At 41.9% G+C, this 22,159-nt stretch overlaps 1 protein-coding gene across 1 annotated transcript in view; it reads left to right on the top strand.

Moving 5' to 3' along the window:
* The window catches only part of stxbp5l (syntaxin binding protein 5L), a gene marked incomplete at its 5' end in the record, with an annotated part of 221,406 nt that overhangs the window by 121,817 nt on the left and 77,430 nt on the right, over positions 1-22,159 (top strand). Inside the window, 2 exons of the mRNA XM_061722943.1 lie at positions 18,603-18,737; positions 22,062-22,125. Of these exons, the coding sequence (XP_061578927.1) occupies positions 18,603-18,737; positions 22,062-22,125 (199 nt within the window). The remainder of the gene's footprint in view (positions 1-18,602; positions 18,738-22,061; positions 22,126-22,159) is intronic.

The following is a 22,159-nucleotide window of genomic DNA, read 5'->3' as shown; positions in this document are numbered from 1 at the left end:
ACCACCCGTGAGTCTCTATGTCAAACCATTCAAAAGATATTGGACTATAACGTATCGGCCAATCAGAAGAAGGGGCGGGGCTAATTTGCACCAATGAGGGTCAGGGGCTCGATACTTAGTCATTTGATACCACCCGTGAGTCTCTATGTCAAACCATTCAAAAGATATTGGACTATAACGTATCAGCCAATCAGAAGAAGGGGCGGGGCTAATTTGCACCAATGAGGGTCAGGGACTCGATACTTAGTCATTTGATACCACCCGTGAGTCTCTATGTCAAACCATTCAAAAGATATTGGACTATAACGTATCGGCCAATCAGAAGAAGGGGCGGGGCTAATTTGCACCAATGAGGGTCAGGGGCTCGATACTTAGTCATTTGATACCACCCGTGAGTCTCTATGTCAAACCATTCAAAAGATATTGGACTATAACGTATCGGCCAATCAGAAGAAGGGGCGGGGCTAATATGTATATATAATATACAAATGTAAATATTTATATGTATAATAATAATAATATACATATATATCCCATGAACCTGTCCCCAGCAGGACTGGGGATCATGTAAGGTCAGGGTTCAGATTCCTCCATTATCCAAGGTAAAGTATTATGAAGTCTGCATTGAGTGGGTCATGTGACTAGTTCTGGGTCACATGACCCGGAAGTATGGTAGTGTATATTGTATTGGAATGACTCAGCTAGTTCTTCGGATTTGACAAGCCTCAAATAACTTCACCTTGTAATCAAACTGTAGCTCCTAGCAGAAAAACAAAGACATCGTGAGAGAGACAGAACCCGGAAGATTCTGACAATCTTAATTTTATTCAGATATTCCTTAAAATGTGTTAGTAACGGCAATTCGAAAACAAAAATGAGATTTTTTTGAAGAAATTTTATTTTAACATTGCAGTGAATGGAGAGAGAGACAGGAATTGGCATGGCTCTTAGTCTCCCCGTTTAAATTTTGTGCACACCACGCCTGTCAAAGTCACATTTTAAGAATACCAAAATGTATGTCTACATTCTGACCAAAAATTATCTGTCCAGCTTTTACGGTTCGGCCGTGAGGTCGAGTTACAAATAAAAATTATGGTCATTTTTTCAGGGTTCTGCTCACTCTGATCAATTCGAACCTCCACTCTAGATTTGAAAAAGGGGGTTTTTTAGTCCTCGCTTGAAGGCTCATATCTTGAAAAGTGTACATTTTAGGAAAAAACAGTCCGGGGTTTAGAGAGAGAAGAGAAGTTTTCCTCCGTTTTGAAGTTTGAATGACGTTTCTACGTGCAAGTATGAGAAAGATAGGTGACTCAGAAAAAAGGTGATTTTTTTTTTTTTTTAACCTTCACCGGACATTTCACACCCACAGTGTGAAATGCTGCCCCATACAAATACATGGGAAAATCTTCCCCATTAGTTTGGAAATTTGGAAATGTTTTTGCACTTCGTGCAAAAACTATTCGTGCCATCGTTCTGAAAATCCACAGGACTGTAGTTAAATTCAGGGCCTACAACTTTCTAAATCGGTTCAGAATTTTTCGAGTAACGGTGTGCGAGTGGTGAGGCCCCAAAGTTCACGCAATGCGTTCACGATGGGGCAAAAAGCGCACGTTTGTGCACGTTGCGCAAAAACGTGCACGCCAATCGCTTATAAAAGTCATACCAATTGATTCCCGATTAAGTCGCACGTTTCTACGTTTTTACTTTTTGAGTTTTCTCAAAGCTGCGCAACTAGTTACGCGCCGAAGTTTATACGGAAGAATATGGAATAATAATAATAACTAGACCAAAATTCCCGGGAAATTTTGAAGTGCCACGGACTACTGCCGGATGATCGCGGGATGCACCCATGAAGGTCAAGGACTTGATACTTAGTCATTTGACACCACCCATGTCTCTGTATGTCAAACCATTCAAAAGATATTGGACTTTAACGTATCAGCCAATCAGAAGAAGGGGCGTGGCTAATTTGCACCAATGAGGGTCAGGGACTCGATACTTGGTCATTTGACACCACCCATGTCTCTGTATGTCAAACCATTCAAAAGATATTGGACTATAACGTATCGGCCAATCAGAAGAAGGGGCGTGGCTAATTTGCACCAATGAGGGTGAGGGACTCCATACTTAGTCATTTGACACCACCCATGTCTCTGTATGTCAAACCATTCAAAAGATATTGGACTTTAACGTATCAGCCAATCAGAAGAAGGGGCGGGGCTAATTTGCACCAATGAGGGTCAGGGACTCGATACTTAGTCATTTGACACCACCCATGTCTCTGTATGTCAAACCATTCAAAAGATATTGGACTTTAACGTATCAGCCAATCAGAAGAAGGGGCGTGGCTAATTTGCACCAATGAGGGTCAGGGACTCGATACTTAGTCATTTGACACCACCCATGTCTCTGTATGTCAAACCATTCAAAAGATATTGGACTATAACGTATCGGCCAATCAGAAGAAGGGGCGTGGCTAATTTGCACCAATGAGGGTCAGGGACTCGATACTTAGTCATTTGACACCACCCATGTCTCTGTATGTCAAACCATTCAAAAGATATTGGACTTTAACGTATCAGCCAATCAGAAGAAGGGGCGGGGCTAATTTGCACCAATGAGGGTCAGGGGCTCGATACTTAGTCATTTGATACCACCCGTGAGTCTCTATGTCAAACCATTCAAAAGATATTGGACTATAACGTATCGGCCAATCAGAAGAAGGGGCGGGGCTAATATGTATATATAATATACAAATGTAAATATTTATATGTATAATAATAATAATATACATATATATCCCATGAACCTGTCCCCAGCAGGACTGGGGATCATGTAAGGTCAAAAGGTCAGGGTTCAGATTCCTCCATTATCCAAGGTAAAGTATTATGAAGTCTGCATTGAGTGGGTCATGTGACTAGTTCTGGGTCACATGACCCGGAAGTATGGTAGTGTATATTGTATTGGAATGACTCAGCTAGTTCTTCGGATTTGACAAGCCTCAAATAACTTCACCTTGTAATCAAACTGTAGCTCCTAGCAGAAAAACAAAGACATCGTGAGAGAGACAGAACCCGGAAGATTCTGACAATCTTAATTTTATTCAGATATTCCTTAAAATGTGTTAGTAACGGCAATTCGAAAACAAAAATGAGATTTTTTTGAAGAAAACGTTATTTATTATGGGAGTCAATGGAGAGAAAGACAGGATTTGGCATGGCTGTTAGTCTCCCCGTTCAAATTTTGTGCACACCACGCCTGTCAAAGTCACATTTTATGAATCACAAAACCTATGTCTATATTCTGACCAAAAATGATCTGTCTACCTTTTACGGTTTGGCCGTGAGGTCGAGTTACAAATAAAAATTATGATCATTTTTTTAAAGTCTCTCGCACTCTGATCAATTAGAACCGCACTGAAGATTTGACAAAAAAGTGATTTCCAGTCCTCGCTTGAGCGCTCATATCTTGAAAAGTGTACATTTTAGGAAAAAACAGTCCGGGGTTTAGAGAGAGAAGAGAAGTTTTCCTCCGTTTTGAAGTTTGAATGACCTTTCTACGTGCAAGTATGAGAAAGATAGGTGACTCAGAAAAAAGGTGATTTTTTTTTTTTTAACCTCATCCCACACACAGTGTGAAATGCTGCCCCATACAAATACATGGTCCCCATTAGTTTGGAAATTTGGAAATGTTTTTGCACTTCGTGCAAAAACTATTCGTGCCATCGTTCTGAAAATCCACAGGAATGTAGTTAAATTCAGGGCCTACAACTTTCTAAATCGGTTCAGAATTTTTCGAGTAACGGTATGCGAGTGGTGAGGCCCCAAAGTTCACGCAATGCGTTCCGGATGGGGCAAAAAGCGCACGTTTGTGCACGTTGCGCAAAAACGTGCACGCCAATCGCTTATAAAAGTCATACCAATTGATTCCCGATTAAGGCGCACGTTTCTAGGTTTTTACTTTTTGAGTTTTCTCAAAGCTGCGCAACTAGTTACGCGCCGAAGTTTATACGGAAGAATATGGAATAATAATAAATAAACTAGACCAAAATTCCCGGGAAATTTTGAAGTGCCACGGACTACTGCAGGATGATCGCGGGATGCACCCATGAAGGTCAAGGACTCGATACTTAGTCATTTGACACCACCCATGTCTCTGTATGTCAAACCATTCAAAAGATATTGGACTATAACGTATCGGCCAATCAGAAGAAGGGGCGGGGCTAATTTGCACCAATGATGGTCAGGGACTCGATACTTAGTCATTTGACACCACCCATGTCTCTGTATGTCAAACCATTCAAAAGATATTGGACTATAACGTATCGGCCAATCAGAAGAAGGGGCGTGGCTAATTTGCACCAATGAGGGTCAGGGACTCGATACTTAGTCATTTGACACCACCCATGTCTCTGTATGTCAAACCATTCAAAAGATATTGGACTTTAACGTATCAGCCAATCAGAAGAAGGGGCGTGGCTAATTTGCACCAATGAGGGTCAGGGACTCGATACTTAGTCATTTGACACCACCCATGTCTCTGTATGTCAAACCATTCAAAAGATATTGGACTTTAACGTATCAGCCAATCAGAAGAAGGGGCGTGGCTAATTTGCACCAATGAGGGTCAGGGACTCGATACTTGGTCATTTGACACCACCCATGTCTCTGTATGTCAAACCATTCAAAAGATATTGGACTTTAACGTATCGGCCAATCAGAAGAAGGGGCGTGGCTAATTTGCACCAATGAGGGTCGGGGACTCGATACTTAGTCATTTGACACCACCCATGTCTCTGTATGTCAAACCATTCAAAAGATATTGGACTATAACGTATCGGCCAATCAGAAGAAGGGGCGTGGCTAATTTGCACCAATGAGGGTCAGGGACTCGATACTTAGTCATTTGACACCACCCATGTCTCTGTATGTCAAACCATTCAAAATATATTGGACTATAACGTATCGGCCAATCAGAAGAAGGGGCGTGGCTAATTTGCACCAATGAGGGTCAGGGGCTCGATACTTAGTCATTTGATACCACCCGTGAGTCTCTATGTCAAACCATTCAAAAGATATTGGACTATAACGTATCGGCCAATCAGAAGAAGGGGCGGGGCTAATATGTATATATAATATACAAATGTAAATATTTATATGTATAATAATAATAATATACATATATATCCCATGAACCTGTCCCCAGCAGGACTGGGGATCATGTAAGGTCAAAAGGTCAGGGTTCAGATTCCTCCATTATCCAAGGTAAAGTATTATGAAGTCTGCATTGAGTGGGTCATGTGACCAGTTCTGGGTCACATGACCCGGAAGTATGGTAGTGTATATTGTATTGGAATGACTCAGCTAGTTCTTCGGATTTGACAAGCCTCAAATAACTTCACCTTGTAATCAAACTGTAGCTCCTAGCAGAAAAACAAAGACATCGTGAGAGAGACAGAACCCGGAAGATTCTGACAATCTTAATTTTATTCAGATATTCCTTAAAATGTGTTAGTAACGGCAATTCGAAAACAAAAATGAGATTTTTTTGAAGAAAACGTTATTTAACATGGGAGTCAATGGAGAGAAAGACAGGATTTGGCGTGTCTGTTGGGCCCCCCGGTCAAATTTTGTGCACACCACGCCTGTCAAAGTCACATTTTATAAATCACAACACCTATGTCTATATTCTGACCAAAGATTATCTTTCTAGCTTTTACGGTTCGGCCGTGAGCTCAAGTTACAAATAAAAATTATGGTCATTTTCTCTCGTCTCTCGCACTCTGATCAATTAGAACCGCACTGTAGATTTGACAAAAAAGTGATTTCCAGTCCTCGCTTGAGCGCTCATATCTTGAAAAGTGTACATTTTAGGAAAAAACAGTCCGGGGTTTGGAGAGAGAAGAGAAGTTTTCCTCCGTTTTGAAGTCTGAATGACGTTTCTACGTCCAAGTATGAGAAAGATATGTGACTCGGAAAAAAGGTGAATTTTGTCTTTTTTTTCTCAACATTTTCCCATCCGCTTATAATGGCGCCATTGAAATGCATGGGAAAATCTTCCCCATTAGTTTGGAAATTTGGAAATGTTTTTGCACTTCGTGCAAAAACTATTCTTGCCATCGTTCTGAAAATCCACAGGACTGTAGTTAAATTCAGGGCCTACAACTTTCTAAATTGGTTCAGAATTTTTCGAGTAACGGTGTGCGAGTGGTGAGGCCCCAAAGTTGACGCAATGCGTTCCGGATGGGGCAAAAAGCGCACGTTTGTGCACGTTGCGCAAAAACGTGCACGCCAATCGCTAATAAAAGTCATACCAATCGATTCCCGATTAAGTCGCACGTTTCTACGTTTTTACTTTTCGCGTTTTCTCAAAGCTGTGGGACTAGTTACGCGCCGAAGTTTATACGGAAGAATATGGAATAAATAATAAGCCTGAGCAATAGTAAGAGTGCCTCGTGCTGCGCACGAGGCACTCCTCCTCCATTGAGCTTGCGCATCTCAATGGAGGAGGAGTGCCACGTGGCGCAGCCGTGGCACTAACTAGACCAAAATTCCCGGGAAATTTTGAAGTGCCACGGACTACTGCCGGATGATCGCGGGGCTCGATACTGATTAATATACTGATTAATATGACATCATCCATGATTCTGTATGTCATACCATTCAAAAGATATTTGACTATAACGTATCAGCCAATCAGAAGAAGGGGCGGGGCTAATTTGCACCAATGAGGGTCAAGGACTCCAGACTTAGTAATATGACATCATCCATGAATCTGTATGTCAAACCATTCAAAAGATATTGGACTATAACGTATCGGCCAATCAGAAGAAGGGGCGGGGCTAATTTGCACCAATGAGGGTCAGGGACTCGATACTTAGTCATTTGACACCACCCATGACTCTCTATGTCAAACCATTCAAAAGATATTGGACTATAACGTATCGGCCAATCAGAAGAAGGGGCGGGGCTAATTTGTACCAATGAGGGTCAGGGACTCGATACTTAGTCATTTGACACCACCCATGACTCTCTATGTCAAACCATTCAAAAGATATTGGACTATAACGTATCGGCCAATCAGAAGAAGGGGCGGGGCTAATTTGCACCAATGAGGGTCAGGGATTCGATACTTAGTCATTTGACACCACCCATGACTCTCTATGTCAAACCATTCAAAAGATATTGGACTTTAACGTATCAGCCAATCAGAAGAAGGGGCGTGGCTAATTTGCACCAATGAGGGTCAGGGACTCGATACTTGGTCATTTGACACCACCCATGTCTCTGTATGTCAAACCATTCAAAAGATATTGGACTATAACGTATCGGCCAATCAGAAGAAGGGGCGTGGCTAATTTGCACCAATGAGGGTCAGGGACTCCATACTTAGTCATTTGACACCACCCATGTCTCTGTATGTCAAACCATTCAAAAGATATTGGACTATAACGTATCGGCCAATCAGAAGAGGGGGCGTGGCTAATTTGCACCAATGAGGGTCAGGGACTCGATACTTAGTCATTTGACACCACCCATGTCTCTGTATGTCAAACCATTCAAAAGATATTGGACTTTAACGTATCAGCCAATCAGAAGAAGGGGCGGGGCTAATTTGCACCAATGAGGGTCAGGGGCTCGATACTTAGTCATTTGATACCACCCGTGAGTCTCTATGTCAAACCAATCAAAAGATATTGGACTATAACGTATCGGCCAATCAGAAAAAGGGGCGGGGCTAATATGTATATATAATATACAAATGTAAATATTTATATGTATAATAATAATAATATACATATATATCCAATGAACCTGTTCCCAGCAGGACTGGGGATCATGTAAGGTCAAAAGGTCAGGGTTCAGATTTCTCCATTATCCAGGTTATATTACATGAAGTCTGTAATGACTGTGTCATGTGACAAGGTCTGGGTCAGTCTAATCAGCACAGCTGTGCTATGGTTGTTAGGGGCAACAAGAACCTGATACAGAGGGAGCGGGAATGACAGCTAGATTTTTGGTTGTGACAAACCTCAAATCACTCCACTTTGCGGTCAAACCGTAGCTCTTAGCAGAAAAATGAAAACATCGTGAGAGACGGAGAACCCAGAACATTCTGTCAATCTTATTTTCATTCAGATATTCCTTAAAATGTGTTAGTAACGGCAATTCGAAAACAAAAATGAGATTTTTTTGAAGAAAACTTCATTTAACATGGGAGTCAATGCAGAGAAAGACAGGATTTGGCATGGCTGTTAGTCTCCCCGTTCAAATTTTGTGCACACCACGCCTGTCAAAGTCACATTTTATGAATCACAAAACCTATGTCTATATTCTGACCAAAAATGATCTGTCTACCTTTTACGGTTTGGCCGTGAGGTCGAGTTACAAATAAAAATTATGATCATTTTTTTAAAGTCTCTCGCACTCTGATCAATTAGAACCGCACTGAAGATTTGACAAAAAAGTGATTTCCAGTCCTCGCTTGAGCGCTCATATCTTGAAAATTGTACATTTTAGGAAAAAACAGTCCGGGGTTTAGAGAGAGAAGAGAAGTTTTCCTCCGTTTTGAAGTTTGAATGACCTTTCTACGTGCAAGTATGAGAAAGATACGTGACTCGGAAAAAAGGTGAATTTTGTCTTTTTTTTCCCAACATTTTCCCATCCGCTTATAATGGCGCCATTGAAATGCATGGGAAAATCTTCCCCATTAGTTTGGAAATTTGGAAATGTTTTTGCACTTCGTGCAAAAACTATTCGTGCCATCGTTCTGAAAATCCAGATGACTGTAGTTAAATTCAGGGCCTACAACTTTCTAAATCGGTTCAGAATTTTTCGAGTAACGGTATGCGAGTGGTGAGGCCCCAAAGTTCACGCAATGCGTTCCGGATGGGGCAAAAAGTGCACGTTTGTGCACGTTGCGCAAAAACGTGCACGCCAATCGCTTATAAAAGTCATACCAATTGATTCCCGATTAAGTCGCACGTTTCTACGTTTTTACTTTTTGAGTTTTCTCAAAGCTGCGCAACTAGTTACGCGCCGAAGTTTATACGGAAGAATATGGAATAAATAATAATAAATAATAAGCCTGAGCAATAGTATTAGTGCCTCGTGCTGCGCACGAGGCACTCCTCCTCCATTGAGCTTGCGCATCTCAATGGAGGAGGCGTGCCACGTGGCGCAGCCGTGGCACTAATAATAAATAAGCCTGAGCAATAGTATGAGTGCCTCGTGCTGCGCACGAGGCACTCCTCCTCCATTGAGCTTGCGCATCTCAATGGAGGAGGAGTGCCACGTGGCGCAGCCGTGGCACTAATAAATAAGCCTGAGCAATAGTATTAGTGCCTCGTGCTGCGCACGAGGCACTCCTCCTCCATTGAGCTTGCGCATCTCAATGGAGGAGGCGTGCCACGTGGCGCAGCCGTGGCACTAATAATAAGCCTGAGCAATAGTATTAGTGCCTCGTGCTGCGCACGAGGCACTCCTCCTCCATTGAGCTTGCGCATCTCAATGGAGGAGGAGTGCCACGTGGCGCAGCCGTGGCACTAATAATAATAATAATAATAATTAAAGCTGCAAGCAGCGATGAACGGGCCCTCGCACTCACGGCCACCGCCCCCCATAAGTATCAGAAATTACACCACCCACGACTTCCTATGTCAAACCATTCAAAAGTTATAGCAGAAAAAAGGGACAACCAATCAGAAGAAGGGGCGGGGCTAATTCAGGCCAATGAAGGTCAAGGACTCCATACAGAATCTGATGACACCACCCACGACTCTCTATGTCAAACCATTCAAAAGTTATAGCAGAAAATCGGGACAATCAATCAGAAGAAGGGGCAGGGCTAATTAAGGTCAAAGAAGCTCAAGGACTCATTACAGAATCCCATGACACCACCCACGACTCTCTATGTCAAAACATTCAAATGTTATAGCAGGAAATAGGGACAACCAATCAGAAGAAGGGGCGGGGCTCATTTTCGCCAATTATGGTCAAGGACTCAATACTTAGTCCCATGACACCACCCACGACTCTTTATGTCAAACCTTTCAAAAGTTATGGCAGAGAAAAGTATTCTAGTGGGCGCTGTTGAGCCGTTAGGCAACGCCCATTAATGCAAACCATGAAATATCAAATGTATCGACAGGCCTGGCTTTTCTTTAAGTTGCGACATGATACAGGTGTGTACCGATTTTCGTTCATGTACGTCAAACGGTATTATGGGGCTTGAGGCGCAAAGTTTTTTCTGTCTGAACCAATCAGATGAAGGGTGGGCGCGCTTTTTGCCGTCTAGCGTCGCCACGGTAACACTTTTGAAAGAGAAAAGTAATGCGTGGTGTCGGAGGATGGAGACGCACGTTTTGATGTATAACACACCTGGGTGCACGTTACGGTTCGGGCCGCATTAATGACCGAAGAAATGGCATAAATTGCGCCAAAATTACACGATTAATTCAAAATGTTCAAAATGGCCGACTTCCTGTTGGGTTTCGGCCATAGCGCCAAGAGACTTTTCTTTAAGTTGTTACATGATACAGGTGTGTACCGATAAAGGAAGATAAAGGAAGCTCTGAAAACCTCTGAAAAAAATTGTTAACCAAAATTTAATCATTATCCAGGTTAATCTATCCAGCATACTCTCTTGTAATCCCACCAAAGATTATAAAAGAAATGAATAGAATACATTTTAATTTCATATGGAAAAATAAACATCACTATTAGGGATGCACCGATCCGATATTTGTATTTTTGTTTCGGGATCGATATTAAAAACAACTCTAGATCGGGTATCGGTAACAATGGGCCAATCCATAGGAGCAGATCTATTCAATTCTAATTCTATGTGTGCTCTGTGAGTGTTGTCACACGCTAGTCACGTAATGTCAGCACGCCGTGCGGAAGTCTACACTTTTCAAAATGGAGCGAGCTAAAGGATCTGCGATATAGAATTTTGTCACATTACCTCAGCCAGCACATGCGACTGCAACTTGCAATACTTGCAAAGTCAGTGTTTCGAGGAGGTAGTAAAACGTTTTTACTTTTAAGTTTAACAGCACACTGGATGGATGAAAGCTTCGTGCCACACAGTGCAATTCTAAACACAACCTTTATCTTATTTATAAAGATAAAAGAAGCTCTGAAAACCTTAACAAACCATATAGAACTTAGGAAATTCGCTATAAGGAAAAACAAGCTCTATAAATCAAGGTTATCCCTCTTTAAATCATTTTGAACCAATAAAGCCTTTGGAGGTACTTGATATTAAGAACCTTAAAACTTCTTCTGCTGGCCATGATGATATTACAGCCTATCTGATCAAAAAAGTTGATCAATTATTGATCAATTATTGTTCCTTTAATGTGTACTTTTTCTTTGTCACTTGAATCTGGTATTATCCCACAACATTTTTTTTGCTAATAATGAGAAGATACATCTTGTCCCACTGGCAGATTTTTTTTTACTTATTTCAAGTTAAAATTTACTTGAAACAGGTGAAAATTGTCAAATAAGTTATTTTTCTGGTGTTATTTTTCTGGTGATGACTCTAAATCAGGGGTATTCAACTAAAACTTTAGGTCCAGTCAGAGAAAATGTACTTAAGCGGAGGTCCAGAACATCATAATACATCATAATAAATAAATAAAACATCTATTGCAGTAGTTCAAACATTAAGAATATTGTGTACACATAAATTCATATAAAAAAGTTCTAATTGAGTTTTTTGTCAAGATGAATTGGCACTAGCCTTAAAAAGGGTAATGTGGTACAACCATGATTCATATTAAAATAAATTAATTTCCTTAACATCTTGACATCTTTTTTTTGTACAAGTTTTCAGTATTTTACAAAAATGGTTGTTTTTTTAATGGTCGCGCCAGATGCCATGCCAGATTGAGCAGAAGATTGATTTAAATACATTAGTGATCTCAAAAAAAGTTTTCAAAACCAGAGTCCTGGTCGGACGGTCGCACCACATGACATTTTGACGCTTAAAACAACAACAAAATCCCAAGTAACTAGTATATTTTGTAAAATTCAAGTGAGTCCATATGTGGGACAGGTAGTTCATATATATGATATTTTTATATCCATTTAAACCTTTTTTGAATCGAAAAAAAAAAGTTTTTTTCAGAAAATATAGGCGTCACGTCATTGACCCAGTCACGCTGTTTACACAGATCTGATTGGCTGAGCAGCATCACGTGGGATGGCTTAACTCGTATGCAATTGGTCTGTAAGGTCTGCTGAACAAATGCCATAAAGTAACGCTGCGCTGGTTAAAATAGAAGTGCCTGGGTCCGCGGAGGACGGCGTCCGGACTGTTGAAATAGCAGTAAAACCACATTCATTGATGAAATGACATAAGGGATGGAAAGAGGGGATGACAGTTTTACTGGGGGGATGATTTGGACCGTTTTTATTTCAGGGGGGAGGCCATCCCCCCTCACCCCCCCTCAACTCGAGTAGTCCTACTGATTATATATCCCATTTGTTGCAAGAATAACTTTCAAAATCAGTAAATAATAATTATAATGAAGTGTCTTGTAAATCAGTCACTTTAAAATCTAAATCCTTATTTTAATTTCAAGTTAACTTACTTTATCTTTGGAACGAGCTCAGCTTCATGTCGAGCGCGTCTCCTCTCTGCTAAACACATACACACACGCACACACGCACAGACGCACACACCTTCCTCCACGCTGGTTGATACGGGCTGTTGGGGCGGGTGTTAATCGGAACAAACCAATCATCTTGCCCTACTCACAAGCTGCTGGCCTAAGTGGCCTCTGATTGGCCTGGCCCGACTCTCTAACTTAGAAAAAAAGTCAGAGCCGACGCTGCAGGGAAAACTCAGCCCCGCCTCCCTCTCAAGTGTGAGAGCTGCACTTCTCACAGGGATGAAAACTCAGTTTTCAATTCAAACCAGAAAAAATCATTACAAATCGCCTGTTTGATCTAAACTGCTCAAATCGACATTGTTTTTATATCACAATAAATAACATATTTGCAAAGTTGGAAGTTGACTGGACATTGCATGACAAAATTATAATTTATTTGGAGATTAGTTCATATTTTGAAAAAAGTGAGTGAGTTCATCCAAGATTGTCATATCCACTTGTTCAGAATGGAAGCCTGATTAAATGTACGGATTTTGGGTCAATTTGGACCAAATATTTGAAAGTTAAAACAACTTTTATGTTCATGGCGAGACACCGAAATTTGACAACCTCTGACAGCGACGCCCTTTGATAAGAACTTACAGTTTTCTCTGTCAGTCATCGTCAATGTCTTACCTATTATCTGACCAACTTTGAGATCAATACACTCATCTCGCTTGGAGCACAGATGCATACTACAAGACATGACAATTCCTGGTGCCAACAGGTGGCGCTACAACCGATCCTGAATATTCCACCATAGATGTCTTCAGGCTCAACCTACAATCATGCACATACGTTTTCAACAACATCAAATCATGTATTGCTGAATTACAGCCAATTGATGTTTGATGGCGAGGCTTAAAAATGACCTCAAACTTCGGTGGATCACTACGGTCAAGCCCTCTGGCAGAAACTTAAAAGCTTCGCAATTTAGCGTCGGCCATGTGTCTAGATTGTACAAACCAAGTTGTGAACCAATCTGATAAAATCTCTAGGAGGAGTTCGTTAAAATACGAGGCCTGGAAATGACCATAATTCATGAAAAATGACATTTTCTGTTCAAAATGACGGACTTCCTGTGTAACTTAGAGCATGGGTCCAAGAGACTTTTTTGTAGGGCTTTGTCTGATATAATAGACACATAAAGGACATTGCTGTAAGTCAAACCATATTATGGGGCTCTTCAAAAACATAAAATAGGTGGCGCTATAGAGCCTAATCCTTTTTGACCCATGCCTGTCGCCCATAAAATACGTAATTTTACACGACTCTGGAAGCGTGTGCAAAATTTGGTGAGTTTTGGAGCATTTTAAGGCCTCCAAAAAGGCAATTTATTTACGGCGAGAATAATAATAATAATAATAATAATAATAATAATAATAATAAACATCACAGATACAATAGGGTCCTCGCACTTTCAGTGCTCGGGCCCTAATAATAAACATCACAGATACAATAGGGTCCTCGCACTTTCAGTGCTCGGGCCCTAATAATAATAAACATCACAGATACAATAGGGTCCTCGCACTTTCAGTGCTCGGGCCCTAATAAACATCACAGATACAATAGGGTCCTCGCACTTTCAGTGCTCGGGCCCTAAATATATATATTTATTCTTTAGACTCAATTTATTTTCCATTCACTATTCATTTTTGTGAATAATCTATCCATCCAAATGATATCAAATGAGTGACAGCCTGTCTTAACTGCACGCGAGCGTCCACCTATCGCGTCGCACTGCGTGACATCGGACGCTCTCAGTCCACACTGAAAGCGTTATGGGCCCCCCCCCCACGTTATTTTGATTGACAGCTGAAACTCGCTTTTTAAGGCTGATTTATGGTTCTGCGTTACACCCACGCAGAGCCTACGGCGTAGGGTACGCAGCAACGCTCACCATACGGTGTGCGTAGGCTACGCCGTTGATTTTACGCGGAACCATAAATCAGCCCATTCTCGCCGCACTACCCGCCCGTGCGCTCCTGAAAGAAACTCCTAAAAAAACTCCTAAAAGAGTAAAGAGACAAGTAAAAGATGGGTGAGTACTTGTTATCTTCCTACGTTTGTACTTTCTAAACAGAAAACAAGCTTGATATTGTAATATTTAAATGTTCTTCTATTTTCTTCCTGTCGCTCGCATTGAAAGCCGGTTGAAAGCGCTGTAGGAAACAGTCATGGATGAAGTTATCTCTATGATACCTCCTCATTTCACTACAAAAACCTCATTTCAACTGGATCAGCCGTTCCTCATCCGTGACTGTTTCCTACAGCGCTTCCAACTGGCTTTCAACGCGAGCGACAGGAAGAAAATAGAAGCAGGGCGTCCGACAAATGTTCAGCTCAAAATGGCGCGCCGCGTCGCTCGCGGCCAGTTTGGACAGTGCAATGAAAAATAAAGCAATTGCAATGGCATTGTTTTTGTTGCTGACGCTCGCTCGCGTCGCATGCAGTTAGGACACGGTGTGAGAGTGAACTTTGTAATATTATAAACTCTCTTGGCTTCCTATTGGACATTTTTCATTTACTGTTTTTTTTTTTTATAGCAAAAGCAAATAAAAATAGGCCCACTCCTATTTAAAAGCAAAGTGCAAAATAAAACAAACGCAGGGGTCCCCGAGTTGCTTCTTGGTTATGATGGTGGTCCCTGGGACAAAACTAGTTGAAAACCTCTGATCTAGGGCATTTGCTAGCCAGGGAACTTGATCCTCATCCAAGTTTTCAGATGCTGGTCAAAGGGCTAAGTCTTTGTGCCCATTCTAATTGCCTAGAATTGAAGCACATCTTTCTTTTTGACCCAAGTTATTCTTTTGAAAATAAGATATTTATCTTTCTCCAAGATTTCTTGTCTATAATCAACTGGTAACACAAAGGTAATCAGCACAGGAACCCAGGTTACTACTACAGATTTACTGTAGCCTACTGTGTGAAAATTCTAATAATTTCATGGACTATTTATGAATAAGCTTGTTAATATTAGTAAGAGACATTCTCTTAAAAAATCAGTTCCTTGCTAGAGTGTGCATATTGTACATATCTGAGGCTGTTTGGAGGAACTTTATCAAAGCTGAGTTTACCGATTGATACATTATCAAGCAGCCATGAGGGATAGACATGTGTAGCACGTCTCGCTGCCACGGGGTCACACAGGACAGCAGACACCGGGATCTGGGTAGAAAATCTTTTATTTTTTCCACCCCAAACTTTTTTCCGTCTCTTTTCAGAGGCACACGTGCATCAGCACCTTCAGCAGAGCTGCACCTCCGCTCCGCTCTGCTTCCGTCCTCTCCCGTCTCCAGAGCCTGCACACTACTGAAATACACAGAGAGTGATTAGACACACCTGTGTACCGTCAGCTGTTCCAGCCGCGTCACCTGTGCGCCACTCCCCCGCACTCCCTCTCTCCCCTGCAGACCCTGCCCCAATCCTGCACCCTGCCACAACATGTGAATTAACATATCTTTTACAAACAGATTTTCTTCTTTCAGAAATCACGTTGACATATTCCAACCATCCTCTGCTGTATGTTATAGTATGTTTGTTGAGCTATTAGTGGTGTTCCAGTTGCCCAATGGGAGCTGTAATAGGCTCCAGCTCCATGTAACCCTGGACAAGATGAAGCAGCAAAGAAAATTGATGGATTTCTTTAATCTATAAAGGTTAAATGAAAAAGTTTTTTTCAAAAGTGGTTTTTAGAGTTTGGTGTACCAATATATACATGTTGTTAAAGACAAAATACACCTTAATCCTCAGAAGCTTGAATGGCATTTGTGCCCATTTGTATGTTGTCATCTCCTCAAGCCCCTAAAATCTTTTCTGAATTGTCTGCTGTCTCATTTACCTTCTAATTCCTTCGCTTGCTGGGTGGTGATTGTTTGGCCGGAGCCTAGTGATCACTTCCAAATACTTGTCATTGACAAAATTAACTTACTGATTGCTAATTTCTAATTCTGTAGTGACGATGACACAACAAGGCATTAACATAATAATTGCTTAAGCAGCCTGGGATCAAATCAATATAGTTTTTATATACTATAATAATAGGCAATGTATACAGCATAGTTCTTTATCAAAATGATTTGTGTGGAAATAAGGAAACAATATCTTGCTTTTTAAATTCAACATCAGACTTCAAAAAAGCAAATAGTAAACTGCTGTGAAAAATCCTTCTTGTTTCTTTAGCCTACACAGAAAAGTCATTTTTGAGCAGTAAAACTATGTTGTTAGCTCAAGCACTGTGGGGCTCTTCTCTTACTCCCATCTCCAGCATGGATTTCATGCTGTATTCAGAACCAATTTTCACTTCTATTCAAGAAGTCTTTAACACCATGAATCCACAATGTCACACAGGAGAGGGTTGTTGTATTGTTATATGATGAATTTGTGTTCCTGCAGGGAAGTGATTACATCTACAATGCATTGATGCAGCCTGACAATATCTCCTCTCTGGGAGGATGAGAGCTAGCAATCACAAAGGAGCAGAGTAGATTTGATGGCATCTGTTTCCCTTGGTTTAATATCATATCCAAGGTGGTAAATCATGTCAGGCAATACAATCTCATAATCATCATCTCCCACTCAGCATAGAACTCATCAAAGAGTTCTTCTCACAGATATTATCACAAGTATTTTAATGTAGAAGAAGGGAGCAATACATATACAGTACTTTGCTTCTTGGTGAGGTCTTTCTAAGCATCCCCTCTCTCATCTTGTTGAAATTCCTGGGCCTAGAGCAAACCCAACTGAAATGGCCAACTGGATAGACTTTTGCCCTCCAGTCTAGGATGCATTTCTACTCAATAAACAACAGAGGCTTTAGACAAGGGGTGCCCATTACGTCGATCGCGATCGACTGGTCGATCGCAAAGGCATTGTGGGTAGATAGGAAGGGATTCAAACGTCGTCATGAAAATTGTTATTTTCTGGCAGGCAGACTGGATAGATGTTATTTTGACTGCAGTTACAACATTGCGCCACTGTGGAGGCGCTGTATCAACGACAGTGCACCAGAAGAAGAAGACGAAATCTCGAGAATTGTCTGTGTTTTTCCGCTATTTGTTGTATTAAAAATCGGCATCCTGATTTTCCCTGGCTTTTCAAACAGGTAAATATTGTTTCTTTTGCATCCGAGCATGCGGATCCCCCGGGGGCCAGTCCCGATGCGGGGGGTCGGCCTGGTCCAACGTCCCTTTGGCACGGAGCCAAGAGCGGACCAACTGCTCAGATGCAAGGTTGAGAGGAAGAGGAAGAAGCTGTGGGAGAAGCGTAGATTTGTCCTCCGCGCGCTGCGTGACGTATCCAGCGCGAGGCCAGTGATTGGACACGCCACGCTTCAGGCGCCGCTCCCCCCCAAGGCACGCTGGTCCTTGGAGTTTTTCAAGGCGGCCATTTTAGGAGGCACATTAAAGCTGATTTCGGGTTGAGCCGGTTTTAAAGTCAAATACACATTCACAAAATGTCCATGAGCCTTCATAAGTTCAGAGTTCACATGAGTACATGAACGGTAGCACAACAACATGAGGAAAGCTAGACTCACAGGTGTAGATCCAAACATTGTCAATATTAGCAGTTCAATTTTCCTTATTGTGGGGTACTGATACTGGTGAACTTGTTTAGACCAAAAGTCCACTGCACCCTCAGACAGCAAATGAACCAAAAAACTGGTTTATTTGTACTGCGATTTGGTTCACCCCATATGTACACACAATTAAACTAGACAATGCTCAGAACAAAACAACTTTACAAGCAAATGTCAGAATATTTAGTCTGTAAAAGATATAGATCCATGTCCATAAAATCCATGTCCATAGAATATTCAAGAAAGAACTGTTTAGAGATAATGTGTAGGAACTCATCCGTATTCTTCCTTTACACAATAAGAGTAGAAATCAGTTTCAGGCTTTTTATGTTCTAACACTTTTTTTTGCTGCTTTTTTTCCAGGATCACATTTTGCCACCTGCCCTTTCAGAGTAAATGGCTTTATGTGGGGACGGAGCGTGGAAACACACACATTGTCAACATCGAGTCCTTTATTTTGTCTGGATACGTCATAATGTGGAATAAGGCCATAGAATTGTGAGTATACAATGTTACAAATATCAGACTTAAACATAAGGCATTTTAAGATTTGATTCCGCTATCATCGCTGGATGATGAACGTGTTTTTAATGCGTATTGGTTAATATAAATGCAAGGTGTGTTAATTGTCACCTCATATGAAGGCGAGTCGGGATGTGTTATCCGCGAAACATAACTTAATCTGGGTGGGCGTGTAGAATGACGTATTATTTATACATCAGCAAGATTTATCGCCGTCGGACAGGCATAATTCATTTTAAAAACGAAGATGGATGAACATCGGGATGAGCATTTTTTTGGCTGGGTCTTGCTTCTTGGAAACCTTGTCATTTTTGTGGCCACTTGTTCAAACAATGGACCATCCTTGGGAGGGTACAGCTGGATAAGTGCTGGTCTGACTGCTGAGAGTCCAGTTGGACACAGGTGCTATCACGCCAGTGCCAGAATAGCAATTTTTTTTTTTCTATAAATGAGAAAGCTACGTCTAAGAAGACACCATCTTGACGTAAGTGCATGCATCTTACTAGATGCTGAAGTGCTCCTTAAAGAGCTGAGTCTTTAGCTTGCTCTTAAAAGTGGGTACAGACCCTGCAGATCGTACAGAGTTTGGTAGGTCATTCCACCATCGGGGAACAATGGAGGAGAAGAGTCTGGCTACTGATTTCACGCCACGTGGTGGTGGAAGAACCAGGCGTCTTTAACTGGCTCAGCGGAGCTGTCGAGAGGGAGTGTAGCTCTGAATCAAGTAGTGAAGGTATTGACGAGACGTTTGGGTAATTGTTTGGTAAGCCAGAAGCAGAGCTTTAAACTTGATGCGTGCTGAAAATGGAAGCCAGTGCAGAGAAATTAGCAGCGGAATGACATGAGCTCTCTTGGGTTGATTGAAAACCAGATGCTCTGCTGCATTCTGGATCATCTGTAGAGGTTTAACTGAGCACGCAGGAAGGCCGACCAACAAGGAATTACAGTAGTCAATGTGTGACATGACCAGAGCCTGAACCAAAAGCTGTGTTGTAAGTTCTGTCAGGCAGGGTCTGATTTTCCTGATGTTGTAGAGAGTGAACCGGCAAGACCGGGAAACCAAGGAAACATGCTCCTTAAAGGTCAGCTGGTTGTCTAAAATGACACCAAGATTCCTGGCAAAAGATGTGGGCACAAGTGTGGTGGAATCCAGCTGCAGGCTTATCTGAGGAGGTAAGTAGACAAGGGAGTTGTGTGCATATTCAACCCACAGTAGTTGTAACGACCAGGATGAGGAGTTCTGGGAGGCCATGCACCATATACCTTTCTCCAGTTCTTTGTCCATTGCTCTCAAGGGGGGAATCGGGATGACTGGTGGCGGCACCCAGCAGATTGCAGAACTCCCTCCAAAACACAGACGAAAACTGTGGTCCAACACCACATCAACAGGAAGGCCGTGCAGGCGCAATGCATGGAGCAGGACCAACCAGGCAGTCTCTTTAGCCATCCAAGGGAGCTTGAGTAGAGGTACAAAGTGGACGATTTTGCAGAAGCGGTCCACGATGGTCAGGATGACAGTGTGGCCATCAGAGGTGGGTAGACCAGTAACAAAGTCCAAAGATATGTGGGACCATGGGCGATGAGGAACAGGAAATGGTTGAAGCAGCCCAACAGGAGGCCGGCGGGAGGATTTGTGTTGATTGCAGATTGGACAGGCTTGGACGAATTCCTGGACGTCTTCCTGCAAGGTGGACCACCAGAAACGTTGAGAATGGCATGCCATGTCCATAGAACACCAGGGTCGCAGTAGAGCTTGGAGGATTGGGCCCATAGTAACACATCTGACCTCAAAGCTGGAAGGACGAAAAGACAGTTGGGTGGGCAGGAGCTGGAACCCGGCTGGCCTTCTGTGGCTGGTCTCACCCTCTCATTTATGTCCCAGGTCAATGTGGCAACAAGGCAAGACGTAGGAAGGATGGACTCAGGTTTGTCCACAGGATCATCCGTCCTCTTAAACTGGGGGGAAAGGGCATCGGCCTTAACATTGCAGGACCCTCGACAGTCAGAGAAGGTGAAGTTGAACTGGGTAAAAAACTGTGAGCATGCGGGCCTCACACTCCCGGCTCGTAGAAGCCACATCACAAGCCTCATCCGGGCAGCTGTACAGACAGTGCAGAATTTGGTTGCTTTCCTCCTTCTCTGAGTTGGCAGGCTGAGGGGAGACCACTTTATACATGTTAAAGCAAGAAAAAACGTGTTTTTCATAATAGGTCCCGTTTAACTGCCAACAGTTCCCTGTTGCTAATGTCATAATTTCTCCCACCGGGGGAAAGGCAGCGACATTCAAGAAACATTCAATAAATGAGACCATATCTGACTCACTATGTAACTCAACTCCTGGTCCAGGCCATGGTTATATCCCACCTTGATTACTGCTGTGCCCTCTTAGCTGTCCTTCCAGCTTGTGCAATCAAACCTACAAAAGCACCAGAATGTGACATCACACCTCTGATCACTGAGCTTCACTAGCTACCTGTGGCAGCTTAAATTAAACACAAGTTCCATTTTGCTTACAAGTTGATCTTGGGGTCCACACCTGCCTATATGACCTTGTCATGAACTGCATTCTCCCTTGGACCGGACCCTTGAACTACCTAAGCACTTGAATGTTGTCTGCACTTATTTAAATACTGTCTTATCTGCACATACTTATTTTATGTTATCTACTTTGTTACTGTAGCTATATTGTATCCCTCTGTCTCAACATCATTTTCATCAGAACATTTGCCTCTGTGTACAGCCATGCTGCAATGAGACATGATGCAAGTGTTGCCTCAAAGTGCAAAGTTCTGTTATTATTTTCACATTGTGAATCTGCGCTTGTGTCCTTGACACAATAAGTAGCAGGAACTAGTGCATAGACACTTTTGACAGGTTCAATTTGTGTCTGTCTAAAAAGACATGTTGACAAAACAATAGGTGAATGGATGGATTTCCAAAGTGTGTCTTTGTACACCAATTATTGACAGTTCAAATTAATCCAGATTGGGAACCAACCAACAGATTTAAAATCATTTCAAGAAAGTTATTGTTGGAAAGTTAATTTGTAACAAAAACACCTTTAAAGTGTAAACATACTGCAAGGCAGTGACTGCTCTTGACTTATGCTGACTGCAGTGTGAAAGCAGTCAGGGTGTCATTTTTTTCTTTCACAGAGTAACTATAAATATTGATACGTTTAGCAGAAACGTTAGTTGCATATTGAGAAAATCCCTTTGCATATTCTTTCTGCACAATAGTATTTTACAGCTTTACAGTTGACTTCTTGCCACTTATCTCATCCATGTTTTCTCATTACAGATCAACTAAAACACACCCAGGACCTGTAGTGCATCTGAGTGACAGTCCAAAGGATGAAGGAAAGGTGAGCAGACAGATAAGAAGAAAAACCCAGTTCT

Source organism: Cololabis saira, chromosome 6 (genome assembly GCF_033807715.1).
Source record: "Cololabis saira isolate AMF1-May2022 chromosome 6, fColSai1.1, whole genome shotgun sequence".
NCBI classification, from domain to species: domain Eukaryota; kingdom Metazoa; phylum Chordata; class Actinopteri; order Beloniformes; family Belonidae; genus Cololabis; species Cololabis saira.
The sequence above is the reverse complement of the archived record's forward strand: the minus strand, read 5'-3'. Positions and strand labels throughout refer to the sequence as shown.